The sequence below is a fragment of the Python bivittatus genome, unplaced genomic scaffold (assembly GCF_059951505.1).
Source record: "Python bivittatus isolate LINGU-HERP-01145 unplaced genomic scaffold, Pbiv_v1 ctg000590_np1212, whole genome shotgun sequence".
Classification (NCBI taxonomy): Eukaryota; Metazoa; Chordata; class Lepidosauria; order Squamata; family Pythonidae; genus Python; species Python bivittatus.
The window spans coordinates 28,278,445-28,291,422 of record NW_028277086.1 but is presented as its reverse complement, the minus strand read 5'-3'; the positions used below and the strand labels follow the sequence as shown (position 1 = coordinate 28,291,422).

Here is a 12,978-nt window from a genome sequence, read left to right as displayed (position 1 = left end):
GAAACAGCATATGTAGGCGTAACAGAGTCTTCTCATATTTCACTGTAATTATTGAATAGTTGACATGACCATTCTTTGTTTATGAAACTGAACAACCATTAGACTTGGCAAAGTGTACAGAACTTTGAAAAATAACTATTTCATGCAAATCCAGGATTGACATGGCTTCTACTAGCCCAAGATAAATTAATGGTTTCAGTCAACAATTTTAAAAGATGATTTCATAAGCATATCAGATTGGTGCAAATGTGTTTCAGATTAAATATAGTTTAAATAAATTGTACCTGTATATAAACTATATTTAACCTGAAACACATCTAACTACAGTATAGTCCTTATGTCTTGGAATATATGGTTGGGATTATTTCTTTGCGTATTCAGATGAATGAAAATAATTTCCAGTGAATCTTTGTAGTATAAGTAAAAAAATGTAGCACTCATTTGTGATGACTCAAATGGAATGAATTAATTAAGCAATCTATTTAATAACTAAACTATCAATACCAAATCCTTATACTTTTCCATTTTTTAAACGGATCTGCTAGATAATTTCTCAACTATTATTCATTTATAAGATGTTGTTAGATTTTATCCATTCCTCAATTCTGAAAGGTAGTTGCGTCGAATGAGACAAGATTGGAGATTGCTTTCCATTTCATCAACTTTGCATCAGATCATTTTTTAAAATGTAGCCGTCATTGATTGGATTAGCAAGTAAGGATGGCAAGAAAGAAAGCAAAGTTTTGCCTATTCAGAAATGTATTAAGTGAGGCTGATTCCAAGGGAAATAAGGTTGCAAATTACCATCAAAACTATGGATCAGATATCTCCATTACAAAATCAGTTTAACCTTAAACTGTGAAAATTAATATTACATTATGCAAATTTAGACAAGTTTAAAGCTACCCCATCCCCTTCATGGATCACTGCCTTGTCGTGGCGAAGGGGCTTGCATAACTCAGTGAAGCCATGAGCTATACCGTGCAGGGCCACCCAAGACGGACAGGTCATGACAGAGAGTTCTGACAAAATGTGGTCCACTGGAGAAGGAAATGGCAACCCACTCCAGTATCCTTGCCAAGAAAACCCCATGGACAATGTTAAAAGGCTAAAAGATATGATGCCGGAAGATGAGCCCCTCAGGTCAGAAGGTGTCCAATATGCTACTGGGGAAGAGCAGAGGGCAATTCCAAGTAGCTCCAGAAAGAGTGAAGCGGCTGGGCCAAAGCCGAAAGGACGTTCAGCTGTGGATGTATCTGGAAGCGAAAAGAAGGTCCGATGCTGTAAAGAACAATATTGTATAGGTACCTGGAATGTAAGATCTATGAACCAAGGCAAGCTGGATGTGGTCAAACATGAGATGACAAGATTGAACGTCGACATCTTGGGAATCAGCAAATTGAAATGGACGGGAATGGGTGAATTTAATTCAGGTGACCATTATATCTACTACTGTGGCCAAGAAACCCTTAGAAGAAATGGAGTTGCACTCATAGTCAATAAGAGAGTGGGAAAGGCAGTAATGGGGTACAACCTCAAAAACGACAGAATGATCTCAGTGCGTATCCAAGGCAAACCATTCAACATCACAGTAATCCAAGTCTATGCCCCAATCACTGATGCCGAAGAAGCTGAAGTTGACTGGTTCTATGAAGACCTACAACACCTTCTAGAACTAGCACCAAAAAAAGATGTCCTTTTCATCATAGGGGATTGGAATGCTAAAGTAGGAAGTCAAGGAGTAATCAGAATAACAGGCAAGTTTGGCCTTGGAGTACAAAATGAAGCAGGGCAAAGGCTAATAGAGTTCTGTCAAGAGAACAAGCTAGTCATAGCAAACACTCTTTTCCAACAACACAAGAGACGACTCTACACATGGCCATCACCAGATGGTCAATACCGAAACCAGATTGATTACATACTTTGCTGCCAAAGATGGAGAAGCTCTATACAGACAGCAAAAACAAGACCAGGAGCTGACTGTGGCTCAGATCATGAGCTTCTTACTGCAAAAGTTAGGCTTAAATTGAAGAACGTAGGGAAAACCACTAGACCACTCAGGTATGACTTAGATCATATTCCTTGTGAGTACACAGTGAAGGTGATGAATAGATTTAGAGGATTAGATTTGGTAGACAGAGTGCCTGAAGAACTATGGACGGAGGTCTGTAACATTGTACAGGAGGCAGCAACTAAAACCATCCCAAGGAAAAAGAAATGCAAGAAAGCAAAATGGCTGTCTGATGAGGCTTTACAAATAGCTGTGGAAAGAAGGAATGTGAAAAGCAAGGGTGAAAGGGAAAGATATAAGCAACTGAATGCAGATTTCCAGAGAATAGCAAGGAGAGATAAGAAGGCCTTCTTAAATGAACAATGCAAAGAAATTGAGGAAAACAATAGAATGGGGAAGACTAGAAATCTCTTCAAGAAAATTGGAGATATCAAAGGAACGTTTAGTGCAAAGATGGGCATGATAAAGGACAAAAAAGCCAGGGACCTAACAGAAGCAGAAGAGATTAAGAAGAGGTGGCAAGAATACACAGCAGAACTATACAAGAAAGATCTTAATGTCCCTGATGTCCATGCTGGTGTGATCACTGACCTTGAGCTGGACATCCTAGAGAGCAAAGTCAAGTGGGCGTTAGGAAGCATTACTAACAAAGCTAGCAGAAATGACAGTATTCCAGCTGAGTTATTTAAAATACTAAAAGATGATGGTGTTAAAGTGCTGCACTCAATATGCCAGCAAGTTTGGAAAACGCAACAGTGGCCACGGGATTGGAAAAGGTCAGTTTACGTTCCAATTCCAAAGAAGGGCAATGCCAAAGAATGCTCAAACTATCGCACAATTGCACTCATTTCACATGCTAGCAAGGTTATGCTCAAAATCCTACAAGCTAGGCTTCAGCAGTACGTGAACCGAGAACTACCGGATGTACAAGCTGGGTTTTGAAGAGGCAGAGGAACTAGAGATCAAATTGCCAACATTCGCTGGATCATGGAGAAAGCACGAGAGTTCCAGAAAAACATCTACTTTTGCTTCATTGACTATGCAAAAGCCTTTGATTGTGTGGATTACAACGAACTGTGGCAAATTCTTAAAGAGATGGGGGTACCAGACCATCTTACCTGTCTCCTGAGAAATCTGTATGCGGGCCAAGAAGCAACAGTTAGAACCGGTCACGGAACAACTGATTGGTTCAAAATAGGGAAAGGTGTACGACAAGGCTGTATACTGTCACCCTGCTTATTTAACCTATATGCAGAGTACATCATGAGAAATGCCAGGCTGGAAGAATCACAAGCCGGAATTAAGATTGCAGGGAGAATCATCAATAACCTCAGATATGCAGACGATACCACCCTAATGGCAAAAAGTGAAGAAGAACTAAAGAGCCTCTTGATGAGGGTGAAAGAGGAGAGTGCAAAAGCTGGCTTGAAACTCAACATTAAAAAAACTAAGATCATGGCATCTGGACCCATCAATTCCTGGCAAATAGAAGCGGTAGAAATGGAAGCAGTAACAGACTTCATTTATTTGGGCTCCAAGATCACCGCAGACGGAGACTGCAGCCATGAAATTAAAAGACGCTTGCTCCTTGGGAGGAAAGCTATGGCAAACCTAGATAGCATATTAAAAAGCAGAGACGTCACCTTGCCGACAAAGATCCGCATAGTCAAAGCTATGGTTTTTCCGGTAGTAATGTATGGCTGTGAGAGCTGGACCATAAAGAAGGCTGAGCGCCGAAGAATTGATGCCTTTGAACTGTGGTGCTGGAGAAGACTCTTAAGAGTCCCCTGGACTGCTAGAAGATCAAACCAGTCAATCCTAAAGGAAATCAACCGTGATTGCTCATTGGAAGGACTGATAATGAAGCTCAAACTCAGATACTTTGGTCACGTAATGCGAAGAGAGGACTCTTTGGAAAAGACCTTGATGCTGGGAAAGATTGAAGGCAAAAGGAGAAGAGGACGGCAGAGGGTGAGATGGTTAGAGAGCATCACTGAAGCAATGACCATGAAACTGAGCAAACTCAGGGAGGCAGTGAAGGACAGGAAGGCCTGGCGCAATATGGTTCATGGGGTCACGAAGAGTCGGACACGACTTAACGACTGAACAACAACAAAAGCTACCCATATATGTAAAACTAAACAGGATTAAAATATACAAAACTAAAGCATTTATGATATTTAGGAACTGTGCTAAAACCAGTAAATTTTATACAAACGCAGCAGTTTCACATAGCAAGCAAGTTAAAAGTTATTAGAAAATAAGAACTGCTGTCCCATATAGCTGTGAAGCTATATTTGTATTTGTAAACTTTCAGTGATTAAATGAAATAGTACAACAATACCATTTTTAGAAGAAAAGTGCTACAGCTTACAGTGAATTTTGCCCTCTCTTCCATTACTTCATAACCTAGTATTGTAGGAGTAGCAGGTCGATCTTCCCAGTTCTCCAAGTTAGTATTTTGCTCAGTTGTTTCCAATGGTTGAATATAATATTCCATAGAGGTGTTCGTACCTAAAATTTTAGTCCTAACAAGTGGACTATTGCAAGGGCATGAAGTAGCACCAATCTCATCGGGAATGCTCATCTTTTTAAAGTTACTTTTAGAAGACTCTTCTAACTGTCCCTTTGAAGAATCTGAACATGCTGAAATACTCCCAAGAGATGATCTTCTTTGGTTTCTATTTATGGTAAAATTAGTAGAACTTCCTATAGGGATTGGAACAGGAACATATGGAGTAGTCATCCTTCATTAGAAAGCTTAAGTAAGTTTATAGTCCTGATTGTTGAATTTAAGTGGTTCTCTCTTTTTAATTTGTTCACAGGTATCTGGAAGGAGAAAGAAGAAAGTTTAATTGTATTTCAATTTTCCAGAATGATGTCCTTTCAAACAAAATTTCAAATTAGACAACAATGAAGTATGGAATCTTACATATAGAAACATATCATTAAGTAATAATTCTACAAATCCAGAATATAATTTAGGGTTGTTAAATATTATATAGTCTTATAAAAGGGTTCAATAATTTTTACCTTAAAATTTACCTAATCCTGGCTGTTATCCCTTCCCTTATCTACAGGTTCATAGTCTACTTTTTACAGAAGTTCCCATTATTTCCACAAATACTTACCTTCCCTGCCCACAATTATATGAATACAAGTAAAACAGGTTAAATAATAGAATATGAATATGCATATACATTTTATAAAAAGAACATTACAAATTAGCTTATGCCTATTATTCTAACAGCTGAACGAAAAAGTGGGGAGGGGAATATGAGTTTTGGCTTTACTTCACACAAGTAAGGAAACAGGTGTTCCAAAAGAAACTGATAGAGTTAAGGATTCTTGTTCTTTATAGATGCATATTCTTTATATTTCCACTTTAAACTCTTAGTGTTGGTGAATCCCATCTTCCTTTCTGTTCAGTGAATATCATCCACCAGTTAAGGCAGAAAGAGCAATGGACTCTACAAGCAGTGACCACTTCCTACTGGTCTAAAATCTGCTTTCGATGCAACTCATCCCACTTTTACAGACAAAAGAAGAGTTCCTTTTGTAAAGGAACAGCACTAACTTCCACTTTTTGGACAAGGACCTAGAGAGCTATGTGTTATGCGCACATACGCACATAGCCCTTTAACTGAAACTGAATTCAAGATACAGTAACAGTATTTTAACGGGTAAGTATCAAAACTAGGAACCTCAAACTGAAGTTTACTAATCTAAAGAGAAGCACAAGGATAATACAAATGTAATACCTGTGTCTTTCTAAATAAATTCCAATAGGATTTTAAAAAATAACAACCAGAAGAGTTGTTTCAATCAGCTGCTGAGTGAAGAAATTTGCCATTTTAAAAAAGTTGCCAATCTGATAAACAAGTTGAATGCCATTCCTAAAACACATTTCACTGTGAGAACTATTATTCTATCCAGTAGAGGAGAAAATTCTGCCTGATTTTTGAAAATATCAATACAGTACAATTTAATATTATCTATGCTTGAACTTTATGCTTTTTGCAGTAACAGATTATATTCAAGCTAAGGTGAGAGCAATGTTTAAAAAAAAGTCAAAAACTTCTGCACTCATATTTTCTGTTGTAATTGTCATCTCAGAAACATATATGGGCTGGATGTCAGCATTATCCAATTACATAAAATATTTTAAACTGGATCAATCTACACCTCCACCTGAAACTGGAACTGCTCATAATTCTCCCATAAGTCAACTACAAGCAAAATTACATATGTCCCTAATATATGCCCTAAATCGAGAACTATACTGACAAAACTACTGGAAGTAATTCTGTTGAAAAATTAATTTGAACCATGTCATTTCAGCCTTGCATTGCAGTTTCTTTTGCTGCACCAAATCTCTATTAATTTCCCTTCTCATTTTCTTTCATTTTCTTTTTTCTCTTTCCTTTGCACCCTGTTTATGTAAAAAGTAATTTGTGCTAACTTTGCCTTTTTAATTGCTGTCATATGACTGCCTCCTTCAAGAGAGCCAAGTGGAACTCTGGGAATGCAGACTTGAACGTGGCATTATGTGCTGCTCTCAGCTGTATATGGAAATATCAATAAGAGTATAAATTTTTGACAGCTTCCTGGTTTAGAGTAGAACATTTGACTATCCAGGAAAGTTATAGCTTAAGAAAGAGATTGCCCTCTGAAAGATGTACCTACAAAGCTGTACTGCTTTCCAAAGTATTCACCAGGAACACAGAAAATGAAACCCAGCCAAGGACTAACTGATCAGAAGCCTTACAGTTGATTATGCATTGTTCCAGTATTGAATGTTTCAAATGGAACAGTTGATAGAAGTTAGTGAGTTCAGGGGTGCTTCTAAGATAGATCACGCTTAAGAGCCACCTTGCTGCAACACTTGACCAATGCTAAGCAAAGATAATTAGAGGATGAAGAGCATGTTATTAAAAAAACTAAATTCCAGTGTAGTAATCAAGGAAAGTACACTCCCAAAATATGCTAAGGCAGATTTCTTTAAACCATTGCTGAGTGAAAGAATCACTGTGGTCAACTTCATACACAAAATTTGTTCAACAGAAAATCACAAATATGGTTGTATCCAACATAACTTAGTATCAGCTCTTGTACTTCTAGAGTTAACACCTGTATACCATTAATATCTTTCAGCCCAACCCACCTCATAGGTTGCTTTTGTGGGGAAAACAGGAAGAGAGCATTATGTATGCTATCTTGAGTTGTACAAAATAAAGGCAGGAGAGAAATCTAATAATAAATAAGTAGGTTTGTAGAATCAAAATGTCTTGTGGAATTGATATCAAAGTACTGGGTACTTTAAAAGTTCTCAAGGATGAAATAGGTTTCAAGGGTTGGAGGCTACTAGAAAGGCAGCAGAAGCTACTACAGGAAAGTTATAAATCAAACTTTAGCAAAGGTAGGACTATGTATATAATCTGTGATCAAAGCAATTTATCTTCAATTCCATTGGAGCTAAAAAGAAATAAAGAAAAAAACCCCTCACCTTGGCAAGTTTAAGGTACATCTTAAAATCCTGAGCCCAGAAAAAGCAAGCATTGAACTTTGCTTACAACTGCTAGGAACAGTACAGCATGGGTTTCCAACCTTTTGAGCTAGTGGATATATTTGGAATTCTAAGGAATTTATTTATTCCTTTGAATACTACTCTGCTTTCTTTGCCACTCCAGTCATGAGATTCTGAGTGGCTGACAAAGGCACACAAATAAAGTGACTGCCAATGGAAGGATGCCACCGTGGGTGTGACTTGTTACAAAATACCATTTGTGAAAAAGCAAACTTGTGAGGGTACCTCCCTCTACCACATCCAGCTTCTTAGAGTGTGCTCTACCACTCTAGCTTGTATGTCTTCTGTGTGGACATTCTTCTAAATAAATAAATGGAATGTACACACCCATCATTTTGTTTTTGAAGACTACGCACGAAAGACCAGAGTCATTTTTATAAATAAACATGGTGCTTTACTTTGCAGCATGCCCATTTTGCTCTCTCCTTTTTTTACTGAAAGAATCAGCAACAACAAAAATAAAATCAAGTGGATCAAAAGCCTTGGTAGCCATTATGGAAGGTGTCTGCAAGAGCATTGTTTACTGAGGGTACTGTGTTAGCAATTGCAATAATACAGTAACCACACAAATCACCTATGAGTTTCTAACCAGAATGATGAATCTGAAACAAACAAAAATATCTTGTTTGGTAGAATTACACCCTTAACAGGAGCAAACCATACCCACACAAAACATTTTTCTCCATTCTATTCTTCCACAAGCACACAGTAATAACATCATGATTTGGCCTTTATTAAATGACAGCCAGGCTACCAATTATATCTGATGTTCACAAAGTAAAATAGAAACAGTAAAAAAGAGTCCTAGGAGAAGATAGGAGAAAGGTCAAAAGTAACAATTAAATCTTAAGCTTGAGCAGAAGGCAGTATCTTTAGATAAAGATAAGAGAAACCCCTCAATGAATGAGAAAAGGAATTAAAAGCCATAATTGAAGAATTAAAATAATGAAAGCTAGAATTAATGTTTAATAACAAGTTGTTTAGAATATCAACTAAAGTGCCAATTATGAGACAACATTGTTCACTAATTTAAAAGAAGCGGTTGCATGCTTGATCAGGGAAAAAAACCCCACTTGTTTCATATATGGAAGCAATAATCACTTTTAATCAGGAAATGTGGTTCCAGGACAATACATGGTAGAAGATCCATGATCCCCCTTCCCCCCCCAAAAAAGAAAAAAGGTTATGACAATTATTGGTGCCTGCCATCCTAAAGTTAAAGAAAAGACAAAACAATGAACTATGGCAAAGAAATGCAATACTTAGTGTTCTGTCTACCAAGGCAAAATTCCAGACTTGTGGAATACATATTAAATGAATGGTATCCTTCCTCTATTGATGGAATTTACGCTTTCAGAAAACAGAGCAGCAAATGCAACTCCTGTATTCCATAAGGGATGGATTATTTCAGATATGGCCAGATATAGTTCTTGTCATTCCTCACAAAATGTCATTATTGGCTACAACATTATTGAAGAAATCAAATATGAGAATTCAGCTGAGACATGTTTGTTTCTAAGCAAATCAACAGGATGAAACATAACTTTACCAAGCTGATACTAGGAAATACCCTGGTAAAATTTATGAGATACTGACAATATTATCAACTATAAGAGGAAGATGAGAAAATATATGTATTGATTACAAGAAAAGAACTATCTATGAAATGTGTTTACAGAGCTAGGAAAATTTCACAAATATACAGTATCTGAATCAGGCCAGCTACTTCATAGCTTTGAGTACTTGCACATTCAAATATCAAAAGGGTTAATCTGAGAAAAAAACATTCCAATCAGCAAATTCACAAAATACGATGCGCCAAAAGAAAGAACACTTGTGAAAATAGTGTTTATAAATAAATAGAGTCAAAACCATAGCTTTCATTAAGCCTAGAAGTCATCTCATGATTTTTAAAGAAATCTTAAGGTTATTTATTCCTATCCACCTTCAAACTAAACTGCCATCAATTCAAATGGGACAGTCTAAAAAGCCAGTGAAATCCCAGATGTCAAAAGAATGCAAAGATAGACAGTTTCACCAATAATATGCAGGACTGTACAGACCTCCAAAAGGCTTAAAAAAAATAAAGACTATGGATGTCTTAGGACAAATCAAGACAGGACAACCAAGTCCCAAAACATTATGGAAGATCAAATTACATCAACAGACGCAATTTATGGGCAACTGGGAAAGGAAGCCATGAAAAGCGGAAGAACCACAGGTGATATTACCTGGCAAACATAGTAATCAGTTGCACATGTACGACTATCCCACACTAATGCCTGCTTCCTTAGATGCATCCAGTGTTATATTTAGTTTGGAAAAAGATAAAGATTATTCACACTAAATACCCAATTTATAAAGAGAGGGAAAAGAGCTACACATGTTGAAATTTGTACTGCATTTCACTTCTTGCTTTGGCAAGCCTCCTTAAGACCTTTTCCAACCTTGATTAAACCTTCCACACATCACATGATTCTCAGTCTAAATCTCGAAAGTTTACGCCGCCGCACAACTCTTAGTCTTAAGGAGCCCTGACAAGCTTTCCATACTTGAGGAAGTTAAGCAATGGTCCCGCTCCTGCGGAGGAAGCGCGAAGTCCGTGGAAAACAAGCAGCGAGCGAAAGCAGACGGCTGCGAGCGGACGGAGCAAAATCCCGCACGCTCCCGGTGGGAAAAGGCACGCGCCCCCTCCCGCCCCAGCGCGAGGTCCGCTTCTCTCTTCTCCGTCCGAGCGCTGGCTCACCCTTACCTTGCGGGCGGCAGCCGAGCGCTTGCTTGGCTCGCCCGCCCGCTTGCCTGCCTGCCTGCCTTCGTCTCGCCTTTCGCGGCCAAGCCGAAGAGGCGACGAGGAAAGGGCCGCCCAAACCTGTTGCGAGGGGCGGGAGGCTGCCTGGCCGCGGTGCGATCCCGCACCGCCGCAGCCGCCAGTGGTTTGTCAGGCCGTCCCGACTACAACTCCCGAGATGCATCACGGCCCCAACCGAGACGCTGCCTTTTGGAACTACACGACCCAAGAGGCATCGCGGTGAAGGAGGCCCGTGAGTCGGCGTATTTGGATTACGGTTGAAATCCCACCTCCTTCTCCTCCTACTTTTCCTTTCGGATAGAGCTGGCTGCTGGGATTTGCAGTTTTGTGGGCGGAGCAAACTCCCCGTTGCTGCGCGGAAAATGATAAAAAGGTAAGGTTGTTTTCAGGCTGAACTCGATTCTTGGGGCTCATGCGGACGGCTTGCTTGCCCGGCTCGAGGCTTCCCTGGCCGACTTTGTCCCCACCTTTGCTGAGGCAGCCAAGGGCAACTTGCGGTGGTCCTTTCCTTCTTGTCCCCTGTGGACAATCTGGGGTGCCTCAAGGAGGAACTTGGGGATGGCGTGGCCGAGAGGTCCGATCTGGTCAGCGCCAGCTGTAAGCCTGCTGTGGAAATGCCGCTCAGTGCGATCCTTCACGGGCATCTTGGCTTTCCTTCAAGAGAAATCTGATATGCGGAACAGCAAAATCCCAAGGCACCAAAGGATCTGTTAGCGTTGTGTGTTTCTGACAGGTCCATTGCTGCTCCGGAGTAACCATGAAGCGAAATAAGCCGGTGCTCAAGGCACCAAGGGAAGGGGGCACCGCGGAGTTTCCCCCTCAAGCTGTCATGCCCTTAACTCTTTCCCTGCTACACGGACTTTAGTTCCCAATAAAATGTTGTATTTGTATTTTTAGCTTACAATAGTTTCTATTAAAAAAATGCATTAAAAAGTGTTGACAATTTGCATTTTTTCTACCGCCCTAGTTCTAAGTCAATCATTTGCTTATGCTTGCTACTTTTTAGTGTTAAATGTTTACTTATATAAATAAATAATATAAATATAAACTTTATTTATTTATATTTAATATAGCTGTGGGGCCCAGCCTGGGGGATGATCTGGAAGAAAACTGAAATTTTAATCTTTTATTTCATCTTCAGCAGTGATTGAGTCTGAATGTCTTGTCAGTTAAGCAATAGAAGGGGACCTTCGTTGAGCTGTGCTTAGGGCATCGCTTGGCCTTAATCTGGCCCTGTGCTGGGAAATCTTTAGCTAGGGAAAGCACATCAACCACACCCACCCACACAGACACACAAAATGTGGGCTGGAGAGTTAGGGTAGGAGAGAAAAGAGGCTCTTTGCCTAACCAAAATGATTCAGGAGGGAGAAAAGAAAGATCTAAAGGCACAATAGCACAGAGATGTCTCTGGTTTGGGTTTCTCTGCTTTGAATTTCAAATTAACTCTTCCAGTTGTTCAGGCAGATCTGGGGGTATGTGTGAGTGACACAAATGTATCAATCTCTAAAAATCTGATCCAATCTGCGGTAATCCCATATGATCTCTAGATGGCAGCATGTATGAAATCATTTCATAGGACCTGGTAGGCTATGGGAGCAGCACATTTTATGGCAATCGTCTTTGCTTCCGACTCAAAAAGAGGAAAAAACCATCTTAACCTGTCTGTGAAGAAAAGCCCTCATTGATTTATTGCTCAGTTCTGGTTAGCATTAGGCAGTTATATTTACAGAGAAAGTAGGCAGGTTATACTGTGTGGTGACTGGGCTCTAGTGCAGTGTTTCTCAACCTCAGTAACTTTAAGATCTGTGGACTTCAACTTCCAGGATTCCTCAGCCAGCATGTTAATTTTGGCATTATATTTTATTGCAAGTTCCCAAAAAATGATCAGGGTAATAATGATAGAAGCATCCCAGACTGTAAGAAAGCATATAATTCTTTTTCTAGATTCTTGGGTGCCTATTCAGTGAAGCTGCTACTGTCAAACTTTTTAGCTGCCTATTCTTTTAAAAATTCTTCATTAAAAAATACAATGTATTTTCTTTGAAAGCAGTTTTGCTCATAGCTAGTTGGATTGAGAAATGTTTTGCTAGAGGTGTTAATGTATAGTAAACAGAGAAAGAGAATGGACAATTAAATAGGTGTTGTTTTCTAGAAAACAAAATGGAGCCCTCTGGTGGCAATGAAATTTATTTTACAATTATTTTGAACAATACACAGATAATCAGTTTGGATTTGCAAAGTTCTATCCACAAATACTTTTTCAACTGTCCATATCTATTTTAGAGTCCTAGATTGATGGCTCCTATTACATATTTTCCTTTTAATGGATTTTCTGTGGTGAAGAAAAAGTAAAGGAAGTGAGGAACATAGGAGTTATGCATGGAGGATATTGTGTGGACATACCTCTTCCATAAAATTTCATGAATGAGGCAGGGTGACTGCAATATTGAGTAGAACATAATCAACCTAATTAAAATCCCAATTAAGTTCAGAATGACATCCCATGAAAAAAGTTGGTTTAAGATTTCATCCTTACTTTAAAAATGTGCAGAGTATAGAGGCAGCAGGCTG

General features: G+C 39.1%; 1 protein-coding gene and 1 long non-coding RNA gene across 6 annotated transcripts in view; one reads left to right on the top strand and one right to left on the bottom strand.

The window, feature by feature from the left end:
- Positions 1–10,561, bottom strand: part of SNX16 (sorting nexin 16) — a 29,165-nt gene extending 18,604 nt beyond the window's left edge. For 2 of the 3 annotated variants that reach the window (XM_088149166.1, XM_088149168.1), the window contains exons 1-2: positions 10,351–10,488; positions 4,386–4,840 (exon numbers count right to left, since the gene is read on the bottom strand). In XM_088149166.1, the coding sequence (XP_088005292.1) occupies positions 4,386–4,757 (372 nt within the window). In that variant the 5' untranslated portion in view covers positions 4,758–4,840; positions 10,351–10,488. Of the gene's footprint in view, positions 1–4,385; positions 4,841–10,350 lie in introns of all 3 variants that reach the window. The other variant, XM_088149167.1, reaches the window with a different exon arrangement.
- Positions 10,562–10,663: 102 nt separating this feature from the next.
- The window catches only part of LOC148214770 (uncharacterized), a 237,670-nt gene continuing 235,355 nt past the window's right edge, over positions 10,664–12,978 (top strand). The window contains exon 1 of one of the 3 annotated variants that reach the window (XR_015797598.1): positions 10,664–10,780. This is a non-coding gene — a long non-coding RNA (uncharacterized LOC148214770). The remainder of the gene's footprint in view (positions 10,781–12,978) is intronic. The other 2 variants (XR_015797599.1, XR_015797600.1) reach the window with 2 other exon arrangements.